Source organism: Callionymus lyra, chromosome 7 (genome assembly GCF_982586985.1).
Source record: "Callionymus lyra chromosome 7, fCalLyr1.hap1.1, whole genome shotgun sequence".
Taxonomy (NCBI): domain Eukaryota; kingdom Metazoa; phylum Chordata; class Actinopteri; order Syngnathiformes; family Callionymidae; genus Callionymus; species Callionymus lyra.
In genome coordinates, this window is record NC_141824.1 from 21,168,627 (window position 1) to 21,194,546 (window position 25,920).

General features: G+C 38.2%; 1 protein-coding gene across 2 annotated transcripts in view; it reads left to right on the forward strand.

Moving 5' to 3' along the window:
* Positions 1-25,920, forward strand: part of cadm2b (cell adhesion molecule 2b) — a 246,341-nt gene that overhangs the window by 143,389 nt on the left and 77,032 nt on the right. For both annotated transcript variants that reach the window (XM_087795131.1, XM_087795132.1), the window contains exon 2: positions 4,872-4,898. In XM_087795131.1, the coding sequence (XP_087651257.1) occupies positions 4,872-4,898 (27 nt within the window). The remainder of the gene's footprint in view (positions 1-4,871; positions 4,899-25,920) is intronic.

Sequence of the window (25,920 nt, forward strand, 5' to 3'; positions counted from 1 at the left end):
CCTAAGTTACGAAGCTATGATTAAACATGTAGAAAAAAGGAGAAATTAAGTCCTTAGTATTTAGTTGTATTTATTTTAGTAAGTATTTAATGTAAATGTGTGTTATTTGAGCGTGTGAGTGTCTTAAATAGAAGGTCAGTACTAAGAGGGCCACACCTGCTTTCGCTGCTAGCTCTGCCGGTGTCTCATCCTCCCAAAAGACTTTCAGCTCTGTGACATTCACAAGTGGGGCTAACCAGAGCTCCCTTGGTGATGGTGGAGGCAGATCGGATGTTGGCCACAGATACTGTAACTGCGTCGTATCTCCTCCTTTTTTAAAACTATCCAAAACTAGTCATTGTATTGACTCCGAGGGGCTTAAAAATTCAGTTGAAATTTAAACAGTATTCAGTGAGCCCAGACCCATTGATTTGATTGCGTGTTGTGATGCACAATCATGTTTTTTTCTTCTGGGTGGGTGTTTTCTATATATGTCCGTTACGCATGTCACTGTCCCATCAACATTCATTCTACCGATTCATTCTTCCAAATGTTCCTGAATCCAGATGGTCATTTGAAAAACCACCAAAATTCTGTCATCTCTTCCCCGCAAATATGTACCGATCTCTACTGCATTCACTAATCTTGAGTATATAATAATAATAATCTCTATTTATACAGCGCCTTTCTAGACCAGGGTCAGCTAGGGCTTTGACAGCCATTCACACATACTGATGGGAGTAGGCTGCACCACATGGCGCGGAATCTGCCATCAGGAGCAATCAGGGTAAAGTGTCTTGCTCAGGAACACAACGATGCTTGTCTGGAGCTGGGATTGAACCTGCAACCTTTTGGACTGCAGGCAACCACTCTACCATCTGAGCTATGACGCCCCAAATCTAATATAACAGAAGTCTTTTAGTTTGTCCCAGTCACATGGTTGACTCAAAATCCAAAACCCTGTAAATACAAACGTTTTGATAATCGTACTTAAAGTTTCAAAGTTGTACTTTTTAATATATAATTTACATACTTGACCAGAAGTGCCCACTTGGAAACTCCTTCACAAGGTGAAACTGAGACAAAGAAGTGTATTAGTAAATGTTAAATTGGTAAAGTAGTGCAGTCATTTTCTTAAATTTTTCTGGGAAATTGTGCTGTTTATATTTTTTTTATTCAGTTCTAGGATGTTACTCAAAATCAGTGAAGGACTCTGACAGCTTTATTCATTCAATTGGTGCCATAGACACTAAATATTTAAGATAAGAAACAAGGATTTTCAATTTGAATATTTCTACAAATTCTTCCAATAAGAGTATAAATTATTCACGACACAAAGGACAAACATCAAACATTATAGGTTTTATTAAACCGAAAATAAACATCCAGAAGTATAAATAAATATTTCTTGTTGTCGCTTCAGAGAAGGGAAAAAGTGCCACAGAGTCGTGGGGAAACCGTTGTTTACAGTTGCTCTCCGCAGCGTTTTAATTAATCATTGATAGCTTGTAAATGATAAAGCGCTCCTGGCAAAAGGTTACTCACCAGCCAGCAGTGTGTGTTCGTGTGTCACCGGCAGCTCGGGCTCACTGACCCCTTGTGATGAGCGGCGCAGAAAACGACGCTTCCCCGCGAAGGAGGACAAAACCTCTCGGCGGTCGCGTAGACTAATCACCGCGGGGACCAGAGACGATTGCTTTGTTACGGGCCTGAATACTCGCCTCAGAAATAAGTCCGGTGGATAAATGAAGGCACTTCATTCGGTCGCACACCACTGTGCGGCCAACACACACAATTCTTTCTTCTGGAGGCCAAACTGGCCAAAGTCCCATCTTTCTGCCCGGTTGTGTTTCCCTGCGTTACCCAATTTCTTCCTTATCTTGTCGTCGGTGGCGCACTATTATCCATTTTATTGTTTCTGCGCCTGCACACATTGTCCAGTGTGGGATGCTTTGTTCAGCTCGCCCGTGTTTTGTTATTGTCCTCAAAGATGAGCAATCTGTTTCTGCACGAGCCTCGATTTTTTTTCTGTCGGATTGTTGTGTCAGTTTAAAGAGCTTCGGTGGACGCCAACACTGGAACACATGATTGCGATCAAATTACCGTCCGAGATTAGGTTCGCGGAGGAATGAAAAACTCTTTTAGTCGCCGATTTATGCCACTAGATTCCACCGGAGATCACCCTGGAGGACAAACAATAAAACATGCACAATTATTCCACCGGTTCTTGTCCATTTTCATTCGCCGGTAACTTTGTAGAATTAACTTAATAACTTGTGACCGATATTTCTGGATGATGCTTTGACTTGGTTGCCAAGCAACCTGTTTAAGAGCCGACCTAAGGGAAATCTTAAAGGGAACACCTTAGTGTTCTTGATGGATGAGCCTCAGTTCTTGAAGAACAATAGACCAGCTCTCCAGGGTTGATGGGAAAATTTGTTAACCAGTCCAGAATGTGCTCTGAGGACCAAGACAAGCTAATGAGTGATGGTCTTCTTGGTCTGTGAGCTTAGAGTTCTGTGTTTCTATACCGGATTTTTGACCTTTGCCCTGATTCTGCCGTACAATTTTCAAGACCCATTAAGGGTGTTGAGGGTTTTCCAGGTTTAATTAGGTCGACGAAAAACCTGAACCAGCAAAATCAATGATTTATATTCAATAGGCAACAAGACAAATGGGGTCAACACGACAAGATTATGAGTCTGAACTGGGAAGAAATTGAGTCGATAACACCTTAAAAGGTCAAGTAATGTCTTAACCCAACTCTCCTGACTCACTTGCATGTTTCAAATGTTGACTCCAAGATCCAGTAAGTCCTTCATCATGACCATGTTTTGAACTTATAACTTAATAAAGTTCTCCCCCGTCTGAAATCTCGGCAAACGAGAGGTTACGAGAGCGGAGTCTATTATGACGTAATAATGGCTTCACTCCTTCGCTAGCCAGCTGACATCACGCCCCCTTTGTTTATACAACGAGTCCCTTGAAGGGACCGTCTATAGGGGAAAAACTAGGAACACGTTGGAGAAACTTGACCCAGGTCTACTGTCCCTGCAGATAAAGTGCAACTTTGCATGCGTGCATTGCAGGAGAAAGGTCGTGAGGTCACCACCTCGTCTCATGAAGCACAATAACCATGAAGCATGCATTGACGAGACTTGATGTGTTTCCTGCTTCCGCCCCCTCGTGGCATCTTCAGCCCGCCGTCTCTCGACAGAAATGCGAGGTAAAGACTAAATATAACGGCGTCAGGCTTCAGTCACGCTCAATAGAAGTCATTTGTACACGAGCTGGAGCAGCGCTGTGAGGCCTCGCTCGTCGAGTCGTTGGGATTTGAGCGTCTCGTCAGAGCAGCTGCGTCTGAATGATTCATCGCGTGTGCGAGCGAAGACTTGGATTCCAACTTGTCACGTTTGATGTGGATGCTTGTGCGTTTGATCTCGTACAACCTGGACAGATTTGTTTCATTGTTGTCTTTTGTGAATCCAACGAGAACAAACCTCTTTCCTCCAGGTGCGCTCAGACGTCAGTGGAGGTTTTCATCCTGACTTTTATTCTGACTGTTGGACACTTAATAATATAACATAATAACGTGTAAATATTTAATGTTAAATATGCTTTAGAGCTCATTTTTGTTTTTCTTATTTACAACATGCATTTAGTTAAGCTGTTTTAGATTTTAATGTTGGATGTTGTACCAACCACACATTCGATAAAATAATAATATCTGTGCTTATGATTTTTACGAATTGTACATTTTATTTTTAGTTTAAGTAAAATAATGCTGCTGACAGGTTGAGCTCTGTGAAGCCATGGCTTTATCTGTATTCACAAATGTTCAACTTTTATTTTGAAACCAAAAGAAAAGAGTTTTTCTTATTCTTAAATCTTAATCTTGATACTAATCTCATTCTCATTCGTGTCATTATTTTTATTATTAAACTTAATTTTACTCTCTTTACTTTGTCATTTTTATTCTTAATTTTTTTCTGATTATTAATCTCAATCTTAATCTTAATCTCATTGTTATTCTCATCCTTCTTCTAAATCTTAATATTAATATTAATCTTGTTCTTAATTTTATTTGTATTATTAATATCAATCTTAATCTTAATATCATTCTTATTCTTAATCTCATTTTTATTTTTTTCATTCTAATTTTTATTCTTATTCTAAATCTTTATCTTTATCTTACTCTTGATCTTAATCGGATTCTTATTCTGATTATTAATATCAATCTTAATCTTATTGTTATGGTCACTTTATTCTTAATCATAATCTTAATATTAATCTTAATCTTAATCTTAATATCAATCTCAATCTCAATCGCAACCTTAATATTAACCTTAACCTTAATCTTATTCTTAACTTTAATCTTAATCTCATTGTTATTCTTATTTTAGTCGTTGTTTTAAATGTAATTTTAAGGATAATAATTACAGACTTTAAATCCAAAATAATTTTAATTTTAAATTACATTTATTTCCTTGAATAAAAATAAACCTTGTTTTTTTTGCTTCTTCACGTCATTTTACATTAAATATTGATTTTTCATAAATTAAAATACATTTTTCTTCATAGTAATACAAATTAACATGGTTTTAAATGGGAAAAAATAATGATGTCATTATTTATACGATTAAATATTAATTATTTACAGTATGTCGTCCTAAGTGAAGAGAAAAGTAGGATTAGGACAGATATTTTAAATCACAAAAGTGGAAAATGAAAGTGATTTCAGAATAAAAGACGAGATTAAACGTGTGTTCTGTCGCTCCGTCTGCCTGGTGTTTGACCTCACACTGCAAACAATTATCATGAGATCACTGTTCCTCCCTCACTCCACCTCTCTAACCGACTGTTTTCTCCTTCTCACCCCCTCATGCTATCAGTGGCCGGGACGAAAAGCAAAGCGAAAGGTGAGTTATTGCCTCCATTTTCTCACTACATGATTTATGTTGCTCACTGCTCCCAATAAACAACGTTCCGATCGGCTTTTTATCTCCCCCGAGGGCCCGGCAAGCATTAACATACGGAGCTCGTGGCAAAGCATTCTGGGGAATTTTTTTTTCATTCTCCAGGCGAAGACAAAAGAACATGCAACCGCTTCGATCATTCAATGATCGATAATCTGAATAAAAAATGATCAGTGAGATGTAAATCAATATCCTACTGGATGATTCGTTCACGTTTGGCTCTTCAATAACAAATGCTCTAAATTTAAACGAAAAATGTTGGGGAAAAAAAGTGCTTCTTGAAACAAAATAATCAATGAATTATTAACTATAGTAACCGAAGAGAAAAAACAACTCGAGAAAATATCTTCTATGTGTTGGTTTGAATTGATAAATGTAGTTGAACTCTTATTTATTATATTAAGTCAACAACCTTTAAACGTATCTACTATTAACCTAAACCAACTAATAATGCTAAATATATGTATCTATTTCTATAATAAAACATCTGCCCAAATAACTCACAAGTCCCTAATTAAAGTAGTAACCTTCATAAAATGTTTAAAATACATGAATAAAGATATTTTAAAGTCTTAAATTAATGATGTTAAATAAACGAGGTTAATATTTTTTACATTTATTTTTCATATAATATTATCATGACGTTTCTGTGCCAAAGTAGGATCTATTGGGAAGAAAAAGTTGTTGTATTTGGGTCAATTCAAAAGAAATCGTGCTCACTGAATGTTTAACAAGTGAAAGCTCTAAAGAGTACGACTCAGGAAAATTATGTCACAACACAAGCTGAAGCTTGTAATTCATGTATTTGTGTTTTCTTGTTTAGTTTAGTAACACTTTATTTTGGTGTCTAAACAAGAAGGAGTTGTCTCGCCTGCAGTTAATACAAAACTCTGACAATTCTGACCTGCTCTAGTAGAAGAACTCACATTTCCCCGATCCTTAAATCTCTTCACTGGCTGCCAGTTTCTTTCAGGATCAATTTTTTAATTCTGGTTCTTACTTTCAGATCTATTCATGGTCCGACTCCTCCTTACATCAGTGATCTGATCCAGCCTTACACCCCAGCTAATAATCCAGTGACAGTTTGTGTATTTGTAGTATATATCAGTATTAGAATGAATTAAATATCAGTCAGAAAGGAATTAAATAAATTATTAAACTGATAAAAGTTCCATTAAAGATTGTTTTAAATTGAGTCTAAAAGGATTTACGCTGCAAGTGTTGTTTGGCTCAAGGACACGTGAGCAAGAAGAGACGAGAGTCAGTTTCACATTTTCTCCGTGTGCTGTGATACTTCCCGGAGATACCGAGTGTTCCGACCCGAACTCTCCTGGTCCTGAACGTGCCTCTCATACTAGATTCTCCGCCGTCGCCCTCGATAGCCGAGGATTTGTCCTGATGCTTCGGCGAGCGCGGCTCTCTCCCCTCGCTGTCATCGATTCAAATTCAGCCGCTAACAAATTGTCATTTTCAGACTCATTATGCATTACGCTGCATAAATAAATAAATCTCCGAGGGTGTTTTGTTTCTTCTTCTTCCCACTCAAACACAAATTACCTTCTTTCTTAGAGAAGCGAGAGCTGCAGAGGATTTAAAAGCATCTTCTCTGCATTTTTACCATCGACTTTAGCGTCAGTGTGACTCAATCTCGTGTCTCTGATACACTGTTGAGGCAGATTTGACAGTTTCATATAAATAATCCAATTATAGGATCAATTAGTGTCACCCAAAATATAAAAACTAAACAATAACTCAAAACTTTTGACAGTCGCCTCCTAAATTGATTCATAATACGTGGGAATTATGTCAGTTGTTTTGATGAAAAACAAATATTTGGCCCTTAAAGTGATAGTTTACTCAAAAGGGTTGTAATTTCAAAGTAATCTGTCCCTTTTTAGAGTTATAGACAAAAATCTTTGTTCATTTTCATGTAGTGAAAGGAGCTCAGTTGTCTTCATCTTCGTCCAAAAGACACTTAAAAACATTGAAATATCTCCATACGTCTGTAACGCACATCTTGTATTGAAGCCTCGAAATAAAAAAAAATGTCCTCAAAATATAAACAAGTTTTTGTTTTAAGTGTGTTTTTAGTGGACGCTGCTAGGCTAACTGCCCAAATCTTGCACTGACACAATGTGTTTGAATTAGAAAAGACATCAGACTGAGAGACGAATAACTTCTCCTAAAAACACATTTAAAATATAAACCTGTTTAAGTTGTTCTACTAAAATTCTTCATGTTGAAGCTTCGAAACAAGATGGACGTTACAGACAAGCAGTATGGAGGTTTTGGGGTTTTTTTAGATGTTTTTATGTCCCTTTTTGGACAGAGATGAAACTGAGCTCCAGTCGCTACGTTAAAAAATATACATTTTGTCTGTAACTCTAAAAAGGAACAGATTACTCTGCAAATAATCCCAACCCTTCGTCGAAATGAGTGAGTAGAAAATGATAGTTTAAAGGAAATTAAAGGTTTTTTCTAAAGCAACTTTCAAGACCAGGATCACAAAGCGCTTTAACAATGAAAAACAATACACAGTTAAAATATATTTAAAAAAGGCCAAGACACATAAGACAAACACAGGAGTCCTAGAAAACCAGGGAAAAGCCTGAACAAATAAGAATGTCTTAGATCAGTCAGTAGATCATCAAACACAGAGAGAGAAGAAGATCGTTCCAAAGCTTAGGAGCAACAGCCTGGAAGGATTTCTCTCCTCTGGTCCAGAACCGTGTTCAGGAACCATCAGTAGATTCTGATCCACAGACCTCAGATTCAAGCTGGGGTGTAAGTCTGGATCAGATCACTGATGTAAGGAGGAGCCTGACCATGAATAGCTCTGAAAGTAAGAACCAGAATTGTATAAGCTTAATAGCTCATAATTGTGATATTCCACCAATATCATTGTCCCACACGAAAATAAACTTACAATAGTCTAACCAAGAAGTCATCAAATCAAAAAATGGATATTTTGTGATTCAAGTGAATCCTTAGTGATAGAAAGCTAAGTTTTAGTGCAGTCTGTTTGCAAGAAGAGTAAATCCAGGCGTCTGTAATGAGGAAATCTAACCGAAGCTAAAGTACAGTAGATGTAAGTCTTCTGGCAACGAGATTCAATTATGATAAAACACCAAAAAAATAATGTTTGTTTTGCCGCCGACAAACACATTAATAACCAAAGCTCTGCAACCGACATTGTTCCACTGCGGCTTTCATTTTCATTGGTCATACTAACAATTACTCCGACTGCTAATCTTGATTTGGTTTCTCTCCTCGTCTTGAAAATGCTGCGTCGCTAATTAGAACAATAATTAGCGACGCAGGGTTTTGGTTAATGGAGGAAAGATCCAGACTCAGCAAGGAAATCTAGTTCCGTGTTTGGAAGTGCAACAACACTCTGATTACGCCTAATTACTTTTATTAATAACGTTGAGGACGGTAAATATCAGTTTGGGAAGTTGATGAATGAGTTCCGTCAGCGCCGCCGTGTGCTTTTTTTTTTTAATATTTGGTTAAGAAAAGAACTCACAGATAATGGGAAATGGAAATGAGGCTGACATTCCTAGCAAGGGGTTCTTAGGCTGGTTCACTGAAGCAACACCGGAGAGAATATAAAGCCTGTTTAAAACTTTTCAAATTTCTAAATACATTCTATTAATATTGATGAATAGAAAGGATACATAATTACACCCTCAAGAATGTAATTAAAATATGCATTCAAATCAAAATATTTAATATTTATTGTTCTTCAACTAACATATTTATTGCTTATTAAGTATTCTACAATTATATTTAAGACTTTTTTCCCATCCTACTTTTGCGCAGCTTAGTTTTGACCAAGTTTACCTCGACCTGTATGAAGAGCTTGGACTTCGTTTTCTTCGTTGTGATTGGTCAAAGTACAACACAAAGGTGTAGAGATACACAACAAATAAAGCAAGTGACAAAACTACTTGTACATTGAAACGACTGAATGTCACTACCTGTGATGAATAAGCATTAGGAAGACTTAGGGCCAGGGCTGTTTTGACCAAAATACCCATATTCATATCCATTTTCTTTTAAATATATATATATATATTAAAGTAAGTTTATCAGTATTTGACTTTTGTTTTTGTTCAATTAAGGGGTGTTATTTTCTGTAGGAAAATTATTACTGCAGTTGTATTGCAAATATAAAACTGTAATAAATATATATTTTAGCCTTTTCATACAATTTGGTTTTTCCATATAGTGACGTTGAATACATACGAATAAGAATGTTACTGAACATATCTTCACAATAAAAATGGTTTAACTCATATTTCAACCAGAAAAATATATAAACAAACTTGAATTTACATAAATATAATATTGCACAACAACCAGGAAAATTTGTTCATCAGGTAACATCATTAGTGCCTAAATCTTGTGACATCACAAACCACTATTTAATAGTATGTTAACTTTTTCAGAGCATAGACATCAAAACAAATTGACAAATTGTCAGGAAAATACTAGTGATGATCAAGCTGTTGTTTAGAGGTCAGTAGGTGGCGCCATCAGTTTAAAAATTAAGGAAAATAGTGCAGAGAGAGCCACCTAGTGGACTCTGAAAATAATGACACTGCTTCATGAAGCTTCATCACTAGAAAATAACTTGATTGACACTTAAGTGCTTCTATGTGGTCACATGATCGCCTGCACTTTGCATGATTGGATAGGAGTTCGATCAAGTAGCTCGGCACTCCTTTGGTTTTGTCTGGTTATGCCAACATTTTATATTGAATTTAAAGGCCTATGAATTTAATAATATTGAATTAAATATATATAGAATTTAAATCAAAATATAAACACTATTTGTAAAATAACATTAATTCAGAAAATATTGAATACAATAAATTCAATTATTACCACAAATGATTAAATGCTTAAAAAATACACTATTAAATAAGTGCAACATTTGAAATGCTTTGTTTATTTACAGAGGACAAATGAAGGAGATCTGTTGCGATCATTGAAAATGCGACTCTTAAGATCACAATCTTCGTGACGCCGACTCTCTCTTGTAAATGGAGTTTGAAGAGCGTGACATAATTAGTCTGGTTGCTTCTAATGGCTGCTGCGCAGTTTAAAGGAAATCCATATTTCTGGTTATTAAGACAACACGCCGCATGAATCATAATCAAGCTTGTTTACAACCGAATTGTCGTTAATTAAAGCTCCGACAGGCGCCGTTAAAACGTGTCAGTGCGGGGCTGGAGTTTTATCCTTTTTTTTTTCCGTTGGCCGGGCCTCACAAAGAATCTAATCCCACATTTGAGGCACGTCACATGTGGCGCCAGGTAATCAACACCAGCTCAACGTGTAATATCCTGTTTCAACTGGAAACAATACGCTATTCCTGACCTATTTTCTCAACCTGATGCATTGCTTCTTTCCGCCAAGATATTTCTCCTGCCGACTTTTTTTCCCCCAGCAGAGATATTTATTGCCAGTTCTGCTGATAGTCCACCCCCTGCCGTCCTCGCTGCCTCCCCCACTGTGGCAAATCACAGGGGAGGACGACTTTCAGTGCCACCTTTGAGTCCGAGGAGCTTCACTTCTGCTCTGCGGCTCAGTAACAGCCAAAATGACTTTTGTGAAAAGGAGGGAAGGCAGACGGACAGTTGACTTCACACCTCCACCCCGTTTAGAGATCAGATGTTATAAGAAAGCCGGGTTTATTTGTACAGCAGCTCCCGTGCACTGGAACCTCCTGCTGTTTCCCTCAAGTAAAGAACATTAATAACATTTATATACATAAGAGAAGCAAGTCAAGTATTATTTTTTCCTGAACCGTGAAGTTGTTCAATTGGTATTTAAAGTACGTTTTTGGATTTCAACCATTTATTCTCCTTTCATTGCAACATTTAATTTAAAAGCTGTTTATATCTAACTCAGTTCTGGCTGTCAAAATTTAAGGATTTTAAAACACTGAAGGCTTTCTGGAGCTAAACATCTTATTTACTATAATCACACCCAGTCTGCTGTGATTGGTCAATCATCAAGGTTAGTCACAGCAAGTCATCAATGCCGGAAGTCTCCTCCCAGGGACTCGTTGTATAAACAAAGCGGGGGGGTGATTATAGCTGGCTGGAGGAGGAGTGAAGCCACTATTACGTCATAATTTAATCCACTTTCAATTTCAGATGAGGGGAGAAATTTATAAAGTAATAAGTTCAAAACATGGTCATGATGAAGGACTTACTGCATCTTAGAGAGGAAGACTTCAACATTTGAAACATGTGAGTGAGTCAGGAGAGTTACATTTTCACATTAGTTGATCTTTAAATAACAATGTTGTACTATTAGTATTTATATTTAAAAGCTAAATAAAATCAGCCTTCTCTATGTACCTAGTCTCTTCGAAGTTTCCTATTTTAAGTTTAGTTTTACTTCCAAAATTTCCAACTCCATGTTACAAAGTTCATTTAAAATCTTCTTCTTTACCAAGTTTGTTTTTTCCATTCATTGTTTTTCTAAGACTATTAAAGTGATAGTTCACACAAAACTTCACTCACTTTCTACTCAACCTCATGAAAACTAAGAGTTGGGATTATTTTTACAGTAATCTGTTCCTTTCTAGAGTTTTAGACAAAAATGTTTGTTTATTTTAAAGTAGCGACTAGAGCTCAGTTGTCTTCGTCCAAAAAGCCAAAGACAACATAGTCTTAATACCTTCAAGTCTACTGTCTGTCCAGCATATTAGCCTTTATAGCTTTTGCTACAAACAAGTTCCAAATATAGCTTTTTATTTATTTTTTTTCGGAACAATTCAGCTTGTCGAGGTGTGACAACAAGATGGACGTAACACACGAGCAGTATGGAGGTATTTGGATGATTTTAAGTGTATTTTTGGATGGAGAAAAAGACAATGACATGAGAGTAAAAATAAGTGAAATCTAAATCTTTGGTGAACTATTACTTTAAGGACTACCAAGTTTCATAAATTCATCCCAATGTAACATATTAAATCCATCAGTTTACGAATATTCATGCATGTTTCGAGTGTATAACTCGTACAAATTTGATCTCATTTCATTTAACATGTCGATTTTAAACCAACTGGTTTACCTCATAAATCCATCAATTATATTTTTGTCTTTTAAAAAGATTAAAAATCGGAGATGGACTCGGTGGATCTTTGATGTATCACTCAATCATGGCTAAAGTAAACTGTTATTAGCGAGTGACTAGTTTGTCAAATATTAGTAACTGCTAAGTTTATGTGGAGTATCCTCCACGTTACTGACATCCTAGTTCCTGATAAATACTTTAGACCTTCTTATTGGATTGAAAAATGTCGCAACAAACTTTACATTAAATAAATGTAATGGTAAAAAAAATACAATCAGTTTATCATGTTTTGTTTCGTGTTTTTGTATGTTTTGTTGTTGGTGAGGTTTAATGTAGGGTACATTTGTTTAAACGAATACAAAGACAAGAAATATATAAAATATATATTAAACTGTACTGAAAAAGCGCTTTTAAGCATTCCATGTTTTCTTTACTGATACACAGAATTGATTGAGGAAAACGAATGACTGCATGATTCGTTCAAAGATCTTGTCAAAATATCAAGAGAAACTTTGCTAAAATAAAAGCATGATTTAATGCTGTTACGAAACCACTAACACTTCTTTTTTAGAAATCCTAAGTCTCGCTAATAGAGCGGCCGTGTTGGTAAAAATGGGAAGCAAGCTGAGGAAAGCGCTTCACATTATCAGACTGGTAGATCCTCAATTTTCCAACATGAATCACTTTGGACAGGTAATTTACAGATTAGCTTCGGCTAATGGATCAGATCGTGATTTAGTGCTAATTAGCTTTTGTCCTTAAATGGTTTCCTAAATCTGTCCGGTCAACTAAGCGGAGAAAGTTTATTAGATGCTGCAAATTATCCCTTTTTCCCTTCGCAGAGGACGTTTCTAAACTGAGTGGCTTTAAATTGCTCTGTCAGCGTAAATGATTGTTTTTGGTGACAGTTGTGACCTTTTGTTCATTGTAGGAATGCATTATTTTTTCCCCCACATGTTTTTTCCCCTTTTGGGAAAAGGTCACTGTAGGTGAAAACAATCAGATATGAGGGGGTTCGCGTCATCATCTTATCAGCTCTCGCTCTGCAAGCGTCGACGCTTACAGTGGAAGGTATTTAGCTCACGTTTAATGATGTTATTTGCTTGATGGATGTGATCAGATTTTCTTCTGTCTCGCCTTTCATTCGCTCTTTTCTCCTGCTTTGTGATGGCGTGATATCCTCTTGATCAAACCTGCGTTTTCCTGAAAGACAAGCGAGTTTCATGTTCAAGTTAATTCCCCACTTTCAAACACGCGCTGCATCGTGTTCACTAAAGATTGCGTCGCTGTTACAGTGCAACAATTAAGCAGCCGTTTTAGATGTGGCCTTATTTAGGCCCGTGTTGTTTACATGATGTGCTTCAAAGAGAGACTCGGCGTTCTCCTCCGACGTACGGCGTGGAATATTAATGCGCCCGAGACGCCATCACCTCTTTTTAACAAGAAGATACGGCAGAAACTGAGCTGCCCTTTTATAGCCTCTGCCGACCTTGTTTGCTAGAAACAAAGTCACGATCGTATCAGATGTACGGACTCACATGCTTGAGAGGGATTTTTGCTTTATGAGTCAAGCGGTGCATTTATGCTGGGTTAAAGTCGATGATGAAAATGTTGCAAGATCTTACACATTCTGGGAATCTTCAAGCATGTGTCCATGGTAAACAACCACAGATTAACTTCTTAGGGGGAGACTCAGTTTATCCTTGTTCATTCTAACCTTAGTATTGCTGCTAAAACAACAACCAGTAGACACAGTTTACATTAAGATGGATTTCTGTGTCAATTTTTAAAGAACTTTTAGTCACTGAAACAACAACTCTTTAAGAACGAAGTTGTCACTTCATAGTTATTAGTAAAAGGCTCTTAAAGGGATAGTTTTTCACCCATTTTCTACTCACCCTCATGTTGGCTAAGGGTTTGGAATATTTGGAGTAATCTGTTCCTTTTTAGAGTTACAGACAAACATTTATCTTCATTTAAATGTAGAGACTGGAGCTCAGTTGTCTTCATCTTTGTTCGAAAAGACACTTAAAAACATCCAATTGCCTTCCACTATACTATCTACACCAGGGCTGTGTCCCAAATGGCGCACTTCTCTGAGTTTATAGTACACATTAATATGCACGTACTTGGCCAGTGCACAAATGTATGACAGATAGTACTGTCTCAAATCAAACACTGCTGCTACACACTTTCCAGAAATGACTCGACAGCTATTTCTTCTACTGCTTTTTAACACTTTTCGGAATTTTGGAACCCTATCATCGACACTTGACAGCACTTTTCGCCAACAGAAACAAATTATTAATGTGTGTTTCATTGTGTTATCATTGTCCTTGTGTTGTTTTCTCGAGAAATTTACGCCGGTATCTGCTCCGGAGACGCGTCGTCACGTCGTAGCTTCCGTTAAGCGTCACATACGTCACTAAAATGGCAGAAATTAAGGGTGGAAAGTGTCCATCGATCCACACTCAATTTTCTGGCCATTTAAGTGCTCATTGCGCTCTAGATTTTTGCACACAGCTATGACAATACTTCATCACAATGCTTTAATACAAGATGGACGTATTGGAGGTATTCGGATGTTTTTAGGTGTCTTTTTGGCTGAAGACAACTGAGCTCAAGTCGCTACAATAAAATGAACAAACATTTTTGCCTAAAACTCTTAAAAGGAACAGATTATCCTGCAAATAATCCCAACCCTTAGTCGACATGATGACGAGTAGAAAATAAGTGAAAATTTGGGGTTAATTATTTTAATGATATTTTCCATGCACCCAAAGCGCTTTACAGTTACACAATCACCCTTTAATACACACAATTACACAGTGATGGGAGTAGTCTGCCAAGCCCTCTACGGTTTGAGCTATAACAACTAACACATTAAGCAAGTGATGTTCAGCTGATATCATGACTCAATCTTGGGCGTCTCTAACATAATAATTTAGGGTTTATGTATTGTTGGTTTTATCTGGTACCGCTGCCAAATAAGTACTTCTGAAACAGTGCTGTCGCTTAAACTGTGCCTAAAGAATGGACAAAAAACAAATGTGTTGTTTTTTTCTACCAAGCATTTTTTTTTAATTTAATGAATTTAATAATGAAGTCACAATCAATCTTTTTAATTAGGAAAAATATAACCGTAATGAAGCAATGAATAAAGTCTGTGTTGCTTAATTGTCGAGTTTCGACAGTACTAATGTCAGAACCATTACCAATATCACACCAAGTGTCTGTATCCATCCCTTATAACTCAATGACTGACAACAACTGAAGAAACATTTGGAGAAAAACATTAAACAAAACCAAGACTTTAAAACATCCCAGATCTGCTCACAGAGCTTAGCAACAGAGTGCTATAAACTCTCTCTAATGTCTTTTCCTATATGTTGTCAAGCATGGCGCTAATGAAAGCTCGACCCCATCGTCGAAACACACCAACATGTGCGTTGCTATTGTTGGCTTTGTATGTGTCGGTGAATCCCTAATGGATCACTTGAGTCCTCGTAGAGTGTTGGGCTCGGTAGACGTTAAAAGCCTTTGTGTTCAATGAGCATATTTTTTAAAGCCCTTTATGTCTTTTTTTCTACTAAGTCTGCATCAATACTGAAAAAGAAAAACTACAAATTGAGCTTTTTGAGGCTTAATATTTTACTAATATTGATGTGTATATTTTAATTATTTGTTCTGGTCTTGCCCTTTTTATGCACCACGCCTTTCTGAGGAAACAGCACCACTTACAGGTTTAGCGTGTGTACTGCATCATTCTCAGTGGTTTTGCAATAATTTTCATGTCATAGATTGAACGTATTCTTAATTGTCCTTCCTCCTCTTGACGATATTCTGAAGAGTTACCGTATTTACCGCTCTATAAGGCGCAATAAAAAAGCCTTTAAATTTCTTAAAAAACAACAGTGCACCTTATAATCCGTAGTGCTTTACATATGAACATTAACTGGTTGGGGACTTGTTAACAAACTCTTTAATGACTCTGCGCCGACTGAGCCGACACCCCGTGGGCGGAATTACGTCATTGCGTCATCACAGGGTGGGATTAACGACGCACGTCACATCACAGCAGACGCCTATGGAGTAAGATTACTGTCACTGTTTTGAGCGAGTTTGTCATGGTTGTGGTACACTCAAAACCTTGTTTTTGCGCAAAATCAATCTGCTGCGCACTCAACCAGTCATACAATTGCGTTCAACATGTCATACCAGGCGCTCTAGCTGTCATAAACGTGCTCAACTTCACTGCTGCTCGCTCAACATTTGTCTGCTCACAACACCAGTCTCACGCTGCTGCTTGAAGCCTTTTAAACATTATTTGAACATCGTTACCATGGGAGTGGACAAAGTTATCAGAATGCTTAATAAAGTTTGACTTTATTTGACTGTTTTGTTGACATTCCCTTTAGCACAGCTTTATCTACTGGATGCATAACGCAACCCCAGTGAAATGTTTGACTGTATATTTTATTCTATGCGCCTTATAATCCGGTGCGCCCTATTTATGATAACGGTTCTAAAGTAGGCCATTCATTGAAGGTGAGCCTTATAATCCAGTGCGCCTAATAGTGCTGAAAACTACTGTATAGACATTTTCCTCAACTCTACAGCCAGAGCGTCTTTCTCCAGTGAGCAGCTTTGCTTCTCATTCTCCCCATATCTATCATCATCAATAGTTCTCTATAATAAGTAGTAATGGGCGGATGAAGCTTCATGAAGCAGTGTCATGTTGTTTAGAGGTCAGTAGGTGGCGCCACAAGTTTAAAAATGATGTGCTGTTTCATTAGTTGTTCAAAACAAAGGAAAATGGAGCAGAGAACACCATCTAGTGGACTCTAGAGAAAATAATGACACTGCTTCATGAAGCTTCATCAGACCATCAATAATAATAAGTCTTGCTATTTGCGCCCGGCGTTTAACATCGTGTGCTCAGCAGCTTCATCATGGCCCGACGCACTCTCTCTTTCTCAGCCATAAGGTAAACTCTGTGTGATCCTGACGATGCTGGCATCAAACACACCGGGGTTTTTTGTTTTGTTTTTCTCAAGGTATTCTCCTGTGCAGTGAACAAATAACAATGGCTGGCACGTTCCTCGCACAGTTTGCCAACACACATGAGCACATCTGACAATGTGCTAGCATGTCGCTGCGAAGCTGTGATTCCAGTAGGAGGTATTACTCTCATGCAAAAAAGCTGCTGAAAATGATTTTCATTAATGTTTACTGTTAATTTAGGGATTCAAATACAAACACTGTCATATGGAACACAAGTGACCAACCTCTGCCAGCTGCTGAAAAGATGCGTGAAAATAATTATATAGTTTTGTATGGGGAGATGTTTCATCACAATTATGTAGGTGTGGATATCAACGTCAAAAACTCACAAACATTTGTAAAAATGTACTTTGAGAAATGTTTTTTGAGTCCAGTTTCTCGATGATCAAGAATTCCTATTAATACAAATATTAGTGGAACTCTAATTCAAGTCATGGTTTAACTGTCACACAAACTATTGTTAACCGTGTCGTGACCATGACGAGCGACTGAAAGAACGACTAAAAAATTCGATCAAAACAAAGATCTTCTTCTCAACTTGATTTAGGAACTCTGAATACCTCCCCATCAGATCGTAGACCGTCCGTCTGGATAATGGCCGCCTGTCACATGATTCTTCACGCTGGTATTGATGCTATCACTCGCCGCGGCACTTATGTGGTTTTCCTGCCAAAGCTAACAACAGCTCGGCCCGGGACGAGTGAAGGCGATCGGATTGATGCCCGGAGCAGCAGCACGGGCGGAAAATGAAAACATACAACACTCAATTTGTAGATGATTGAGGCATCAGCGAACCTTTGCAACTAAACGGAGGTTCAGGGGGACGTAATGAATACCTCAGGGATCATTCATGTCAACCATTACATTGTTGTATGAACAATTTACTTTTCAGATCAAAGAACAGATTTCTGGCTTAATCTTTAACCTTTGACCGAAACTGGTAAATTACTCCAAATTCATAGTGATTGTTAGACTTGAAAGTGTTAAAATATAATCCTTGTGACAGGTCAGAATCTTAATTCCCACCACTTTTGTTGTCATTAAAGAGTGAAAGTAACAACCATCCAATGCAGTAAAAGGTTTACATGTACACTTTAAGCTGTATAAGCTGTACATAATAAAGCTTACTTGCTCACAATTACACAGTTATTTGTGAATTTAACAGAAGAAAAGAAATACATGACTAATGAAAGTACTAAATCCATTAATGCAATAGTAAAATAATCCTCTTTACCTTAAAGTTCTTTTTTCTATCCTAGTAAACCTAAAATAGATTTCTGTAACGTAGTACATGTCCTTGTAGTGGGATACACAATTCAATAGGGAAACAGAATATAGCAAAAATATTGGGCACTATTACCTTTATAGAATTCGAGGAATGTGACTCCGGAACAGGGCGTGTAGTGTCATTATCTTACTGCTAAAAAAATAGTCTCCTCACATGAGTAAGCAGGGTATCAAAAAAATGGAGATAAATGTACTGAACTGTAAGTTTCAACTAAAAAGAAAAATATTGTGAAGTATGTTTGGTCTAAAAAAAGACTTTTTTTGATGCTGTGCCATGAGCTAGTTTAGCAATAGTCAACCACTGACCGGACTGAAGAGATTTTTGGTTTTGAGAAGCTTCATGTTACAATGACAAAACACTTTTAAAACAAGTCGAGCTCAGAGACTTTTCCTCCTGGTTTTCAGTCGAGATAATCGAGGTAAGGATTGGTGAATTTCTTGAGCTGAATTTTCCGCTATTATTTACACTTAAATAAAAGGATTTTTTAACCGATCCACGTTTTCCATTTTTCATTAGCATGTAGATTCTATCAAAAGTGAGCATTTATTAAATTTATACAAGGATTATTAACCGATTAATCCCGTTCACATCTCCTGGGTTGTCTAATGAATAAGAATGAGGCGGTAACCTGAGTTTGCGATCAGATCCCGGCGTCTTTAAACACCTGAGCTGTTAACTGTGTGAAATTTCCATTACTGCCCGTGTTTGCTGGTTAAACTCGGGCGCTCGCGGGCGGCGGCAACAGCTCGGCTAAAATTAAAAGAATTTGATCACCGGGACAACTTAGAGAGAAATAGATTTCATTACAGCTTCAGAATGTCATTATTTCCCAGCGAGGCAGAGATATTAAATATTAAAATGTCTTGAAATGTGCTGGTGGGGAAGTTAAGTGGACAACGGAGTACGACACATGACTTGAATGTGTCCTGTGTTCAAACCTCGCAGCTTCTCTTTCACTCTTTACTGGTTATTAGAGAACAGAAACAAGAGACCCCGAGTGAATACAATAATGATGCAAAGGTGTCTTTACTGTTGTATCTGAGACACAATGAAAGATATAAAAACTACTTTAAAGTGCAACTAATGTGTTGATTTAAATGTGTCTTAAATAGATATTGGACTCTATTGTATCTTCTGTATGTGTCTGTTTGTACAAAACTCTTTTCATTGAAATATTAACGTTAGAAAATGTTCTTAAGCCCCACCCACTGAAAACACTTGAAAATCTTGTTTATCATAACCACGCCCACTCAGCTGTGATTGGTCGATCATCAGGGTTTGTCACCAAGTGTCATCATTCCCAAAAGTCTCCACCTCCAAAGGGACTCGGTGTATAAACAAAGTGGGACGTGATTACAGCTGGCTGGAGGAGGAGTGAAGCCATTATTACGTCATAATGGACTGCTCTAGTAACCTCTTGTTCGCCAAGATTTAAGAAGGGAACTTTTAAAAAGTAATAACTTCAAAATATGGTCATAATGAGTGTCCAAGGGTCCCTACCGTTAATCTCCTCATTCCTCAAACTCGTTTCTCAAGACCAAAATTGGTAGTAAGTGGTATCCCAGAATGCCTTGCGCAAGACTAAAATCAATAGCAGGAAAACGCCGAGCCACAAATGTAAGTAATTTCTTTGTTAATAGAGATGTAAGAATTACAAAAACCACGCGACTGTTTTAGTTAAATATAATTTTATAGATTACATACCTCGTGTAGCTTAACTTTTTTTTTTTCATCCTATGTTCTACGCTGGGTTTGGACGATGGCATGTATTTTTTCTCAGTGGATATGTTTTTTTTTATCAACGGCACACTTTCAATGACATTTATTTCAGATGTAATAATATTACGCAGTAATATGTAGCGTTAATGATTAGCTACAGCTGTTTTTCTAGTCAAGGTTAGCGATCTTAATGGTCGTGTTATGATTTCCATCGTATATATAAATTCACATGTAAGCAAATGAAAACCGACGGGTTGTATTTGAAGAGGAAGAGTCAACTTTCGAACATGTGAGTGAGTCAGGAGAGTCTGGTTTTCATATTAGTGGTTCTTTAAAGACATGGTTCACTCATAAAGTCCACACATGCAACGATGGCATTAATCAGATTCATTTATTCACTCCAAGATTTTTTAATCACAGATATTAGAGAAGATAAATTGTGAGTGTTGAAAGTAACCAACAACCATTATTGAGAACAGCTGTTGCTTAACTCTGTGATTTTGTCCCGGTATTTAGTGGAAGTTTGACTGACCGTCACTAATGCGGCACCAGCAACAGACATGACTCAACAGACGCCTCTGCAGCAGTTGTGCTGTCGATGACTTTACTTCTAAGTTGCTGTTAATTCATGTCTTTACCGTGTCAGACCATAGTTATTTATATCCGATAATATAGAGATTTTCACAGCAAGTCTTCAATTTTCACCTTGAGTGTCCTTCCTTGTCACTCAGAACCTCTTCATTCATCCATGAACCTTTTTGGATTTTCATCCTCTTTGTCATTTCCTACAGTCTTGGTCCAACACTTTCTCTCCTCTACACGCTTCAAAGCCATTTCGCTTCCACGACCATAAGCACCATAACACCTTTCTCTACTAGTCAGGCACCGTCTCTGTCTTACTATCTTCAAAAAGACACACAAAATAAATAAATAAATAGATAAATAACACATTTTAATGAAACCTTTTAAACGTTGTAGTTCCATTTTATTGCAGGGAAGTTTTGTTACTCACTTGTGGGGCTTCTGACTGCTTCTGGTCGCGCACCCAGGTTTTTTTTTAAATACAGCTTTTTAAAAAAAGGTATTACCTAAAATAAATTAATAAACTTTGAAATGACTGTGGTGACAGAATTAGTAGTAATAAAAAAAAATCAGTTCATTCAATGCTCAAATGTCAATGGTGGTTAAGAGTAGTCAGTAATTTTTTTAGCACTGGTCTAACACATCTGTTGAACTATTAAAAGTATGCAACGGACTTGATTCTACGTTGTGTGACTGACTTGGGGGAGGTATGTGCTGACTTGGTGCCTTTTAGTGTAACATTGAAATCAGCCCAGAACAAAGTAAGAGCAAATAAACTGAGATTAGGAAACATGGCCTCACTAAACTTCTATATCACTGATTGAACTTATTCCCTTACTTTTTTCACAAGCAATTTACTTAAGGTTTGCAATTCAGCCTTTGTGAGGAAATATTGAGAGTGTCCGCCCCACAAACAATACGTACACATGGCAACGGGTCCACGAAAGAACTCTGTGACCCCTAATCAGAAATATCTGAAGAGTCGTTAGAAAGAACCGATCGACCAGGAAAATGTGTTTTCGCCAGAAATACTTTTATCTAACAGCTCTGAGGACAGACGTGAACCAAGATTCCCTTTTTCGGTAAAGTCTGGGACACCAAGAGCCCGACATCTTGTTCCGTGATGTGACTTGAGATAGCCCTCAATTTCCAGGAAAACCATCCAACACCAGCCTAGAGACAGCGCACTGTAAACGTCTATAAGTGTCTTCTTAAATGGAGAGCCGAGTCATCCCGCTGATCCTGTGGTCCTCCTGACCTCTGGTCCTCTTGTCTTCTTGTGGTCCATCCTTCCTCAAAATAGTGGCTAGCTAGCAAAGAGTCACCCCGCTAATCCTGTAGTCCTCTAGTCTTTTCATGGCCTAACCTTCCTCTATAAATTGGCGAGCTAGCTAGGAGCCATCCCACTGATCCTGTGGTCCTCTTGACCCCTGGTCCTCTCGTCTTTTCGTGGTCTGTCCTTCCTCAATATATTGGCGAGCTAACCAGTAGTCATCCAGCTGATCCGCTGCCCCTCTTGTCTTCTCGTGGTCCGTTCTTCCTCAATATATTAGCGAGCTAGCAAGGAGTCACCCCGTTGATCCTCTGGTCCTCTAGTCTTTTTGTTACCTATCCTTCATCGATATATTAGCGAGCTAACCAGGAGTCATCTCGCTGATCTTCTGGTCCTCTAGTCTTTTTGTGACCTATCCTTTATCAATATATTAGCGAGCTAACCAGGAGCCATCCTGCTGATCCTATAGTCCTCTAGTCTTTTTCTGGCCCTACCCTCCTTAATATATTGACGAGCTAGTTAGGAGTCATCCCACTGATTCTCTGGTCCTCTAGTCTTTATGTGGCCTTCAATATTTTAGCGAGCTAGCCAGAAGTCATCCTGCTAATCTTCCGGTCCTCTAGTCCTGTGGTCCTCTAGTGTTTTCGTGGTCCGTCCTCCCTTAATATATTCTGGCATTTTAGTCTGAAGCCATCCCGCTGATCGTGTGGTCGTCCAGACCTGTGGTCCTGTGGTCTTTTTGTGGCCCTTCTTTCTAGAAGGACTGACTTACTCGATGATTCCAATCAAGAAACTAGACGGACATTTCCAGGCCTCAGTTTCCCAACAGCCAGTCATCTTTCATCTCCAGCGTGGATTTGGAAACCGCTTCAAGCTGCGCCCGTGGTGCTCGAGCTGCTCTCTTACTCATAACTGGGCCGAAAAGGTCAGGAGACATCTCCGTGAGCTAAAGCCTTCATAAAAGTTATCAATAGATTCTTCACATCAGTTCATAAGAGACGCTGCCAGATGACATTTTCTCTCAGCTCTTTGCTAAAAGCCTCGCTGGAAGTTGTTTGCCAGGGTTGAAATATAGACGTGTCAGAAGACGTGACAATAGCATGGAGGAGATGTGACAGTCGGAGAAAATATCACTGGACCAATGCAAGTAATATGTCACCCGAAATTTAAACTGAAAGTCACACGTTGAGATGCAGAGAAGGGAACTTTGTTCAGCGACTGTGTAAAATGGCAAACTTGTTTTTTTTTACCTACAGTTGCTTCAGGCGTAGCGGAGACAGGAAACATTTCCGTGACTGTTAGCAAGCGTCAGTCCTGGATATCACACATTATATATGTCAAATGTGTTTTTGAGGGAAACGTAATTGCAGGCTGTCACCACCTTTCTCTTCTCCCCAACATTTAAACGCGGCTCACAAATCATGCTGACATCTGGCTGGTTTGTGGGCGAGCAGATGACAAGGGGGGTTGTGGATTCAGACTCAAGTAACCAAAATAGGTAAACATGTGCTACCGAGAGCGGCCAACAAGTCATGAGCTGAAGCTGTGCTTGTTTTTCTCCTGGTTATTGAGCGTCTGCGGGAGATTCAGGGTGAAGCCATTCCAGGCTTGTGTCGCTGCATCCAGCTGATGTTGGTGATGTAAGATACCAAGTGAAAAGTAAGATGACGTTACAACTTATTCAGCTAAACGTTACTTTATCCTGCTACATTAGAATGAATCTGTGGATCTTTGTTCATCTCTTCACCTTCAGGGCACAGGAAGTCTTAGTTTATCCATCCCCGTCTGTCTGTCGGTCCGTCAATCTATCACCTATTCTCTATCCATCGACCCACCTGTCCATCCATTCACCGACCTATCCATCCATCCATCTATCCATCCATCTATCCCTGTCTGTCTGTCCGTCCGTTATCTATTATCTATCCATCCACCCACCTATCCATCCATCCACCGACCTATCCATCCATCCCTGTCTGTCTTTCCATCCATTATCGATCATCCATCCATCAAACCAACTATCCATCCATTTACCAAACCCCATCCATCCAGCCATTCCCAGCCGGTTTGTCCGTCCATCAATCTATCATCTATTATCCATCATCTATGCATCTACCAACCTACCCATCCATCCATCCACCCACCTATCCATCCACCCACCCATCCCTTTCTGTCCGTACATTATCTATCATCTTTCCATCTACCCACCTATCCATCTACCCACCTATCCATCCATCCACCGACCCATCCATCCATCCATCCATCAATCCGTCCGTCCGTCTATTATCTATCATCCATCCATCCACCCACACATCTACTCATCCATTCATCCATTCATCCATCCATCAACCAACTTAACCACCTATCCATCCATCAACCCACCCTACCTATCTAGATTTTGAATGCAGCAGAGCTAATTACATGAATGGTTTAGTTTTCAGTTTAGTTTAGTGTAATAATGTGCTCCTTGGCAGAGGTATTCACTCTCTGTGTGTGGTTCTTGTTTTACGTTGCGATGACTGAGGGTGAGAGGATACAGTCAACTACAGCAGCTTTTAAAGCTGACGTTTGGACATTTTTGGTTTAAAAAAAAATAAAGCAGTTACGACTTTGTCAAGAGTCACGTGGTCTGTAATTCTTCAGTTTCACTATATATCATATTGTTTGTATCGTCATATGTATTTTATTGCCAGATTATTTCCAATAAACACCCCTAGATATAATGCATGTTATTCTGGTAGTTGTATTGTTTTTGTTTATTTAACAATTCAATTTAAGTCACAGTTCATTTTTTTTTGTTTGTTTTTAATAAAAGTATAATTAAGAAAGTTTCTGACATTTAAGTTAGCCATTTCTCTACAAAGATGACTAGTAAACTAAAACACTAAATCCCTCTCTCCGAGATTGAATTGTTTGTCCGGTTACTGAGTTGAGAAGTTAGTAAGTTAGCGAAAACTTGACTGAAAAGCACAATATGTGACAGCCACATTAATCAAAGCGGAGACATACAGCGGCAAATGGAGTTAGAACCAATGTGATCTTTGAAGCATTGAGGAGGTATAATGCATCTGCCAAGTTATTACAGCGAGAGGAAAAGGGGAGTAGCGCTGTGAATCCAGCTGGATGTGAAGAGAAAAATGTAAGTCGCGCCATTACAGAACTCACACTGAGTCTGGAACACACAGCTTTCTGTATTTGTCTCACATGGGAGGCGGCGAGCTCGCTTATTTCTTGTTCCCTCCACCAAGGAAGGCGCTCCACAAGAGGCCCCCGCAATTTTAATTAAATGGAATATTTATACACTGCGGATCTTCTACTTCTTCTCCTTCAAACATGCTGGCAAATAGGCCACACAGTTTAGAGTTGGCCAATTAATTACAATTTTGTCAAGTAACAGAAACACCAGTGATTAATTATTACATTCTCCAGAGTGTGTTGTGAGCTTAAATACCTAGTGAGTTTCAGGTTTTTGAGGATTTATTTATCTTGTGTACACACAAAAGTACATACAATGAGTCCTGGAGTATTTTGAAATGTTTCTTTCTCTTTAATTAAAACTGAGCAGTTTAATTGATTTAAAAATGCATGTAAGGCGTTTGGGACATAGAGTTTTTAATCTGTGGCCCTCTGATCTTCAAGTTTTTAGAAGTGTCTGCTGGTGAGAGAATTAATATTTATCAAAAGGTTATATATGCACTGATCCCACAGTCTTCAAGAATTTACCTCTGGTGACAAATCTGCTTCAAACTATTGACTTCGGATGAAGGATAACATTTAGAAAAAATGGCCGCTACTACTAACGCGAAATTTACTTGTCCTGACGGTAAAGTTTTTCATCCTTACGTTAAAGTTACTCGTCCTAAAGTTATAGTTTTTCGTCCTTAAGTTAAAGTTTCTGGTCCTTAATTCAAAGTTTCTCATCCTTAAATTAAAGTTTTTTCGTCCTT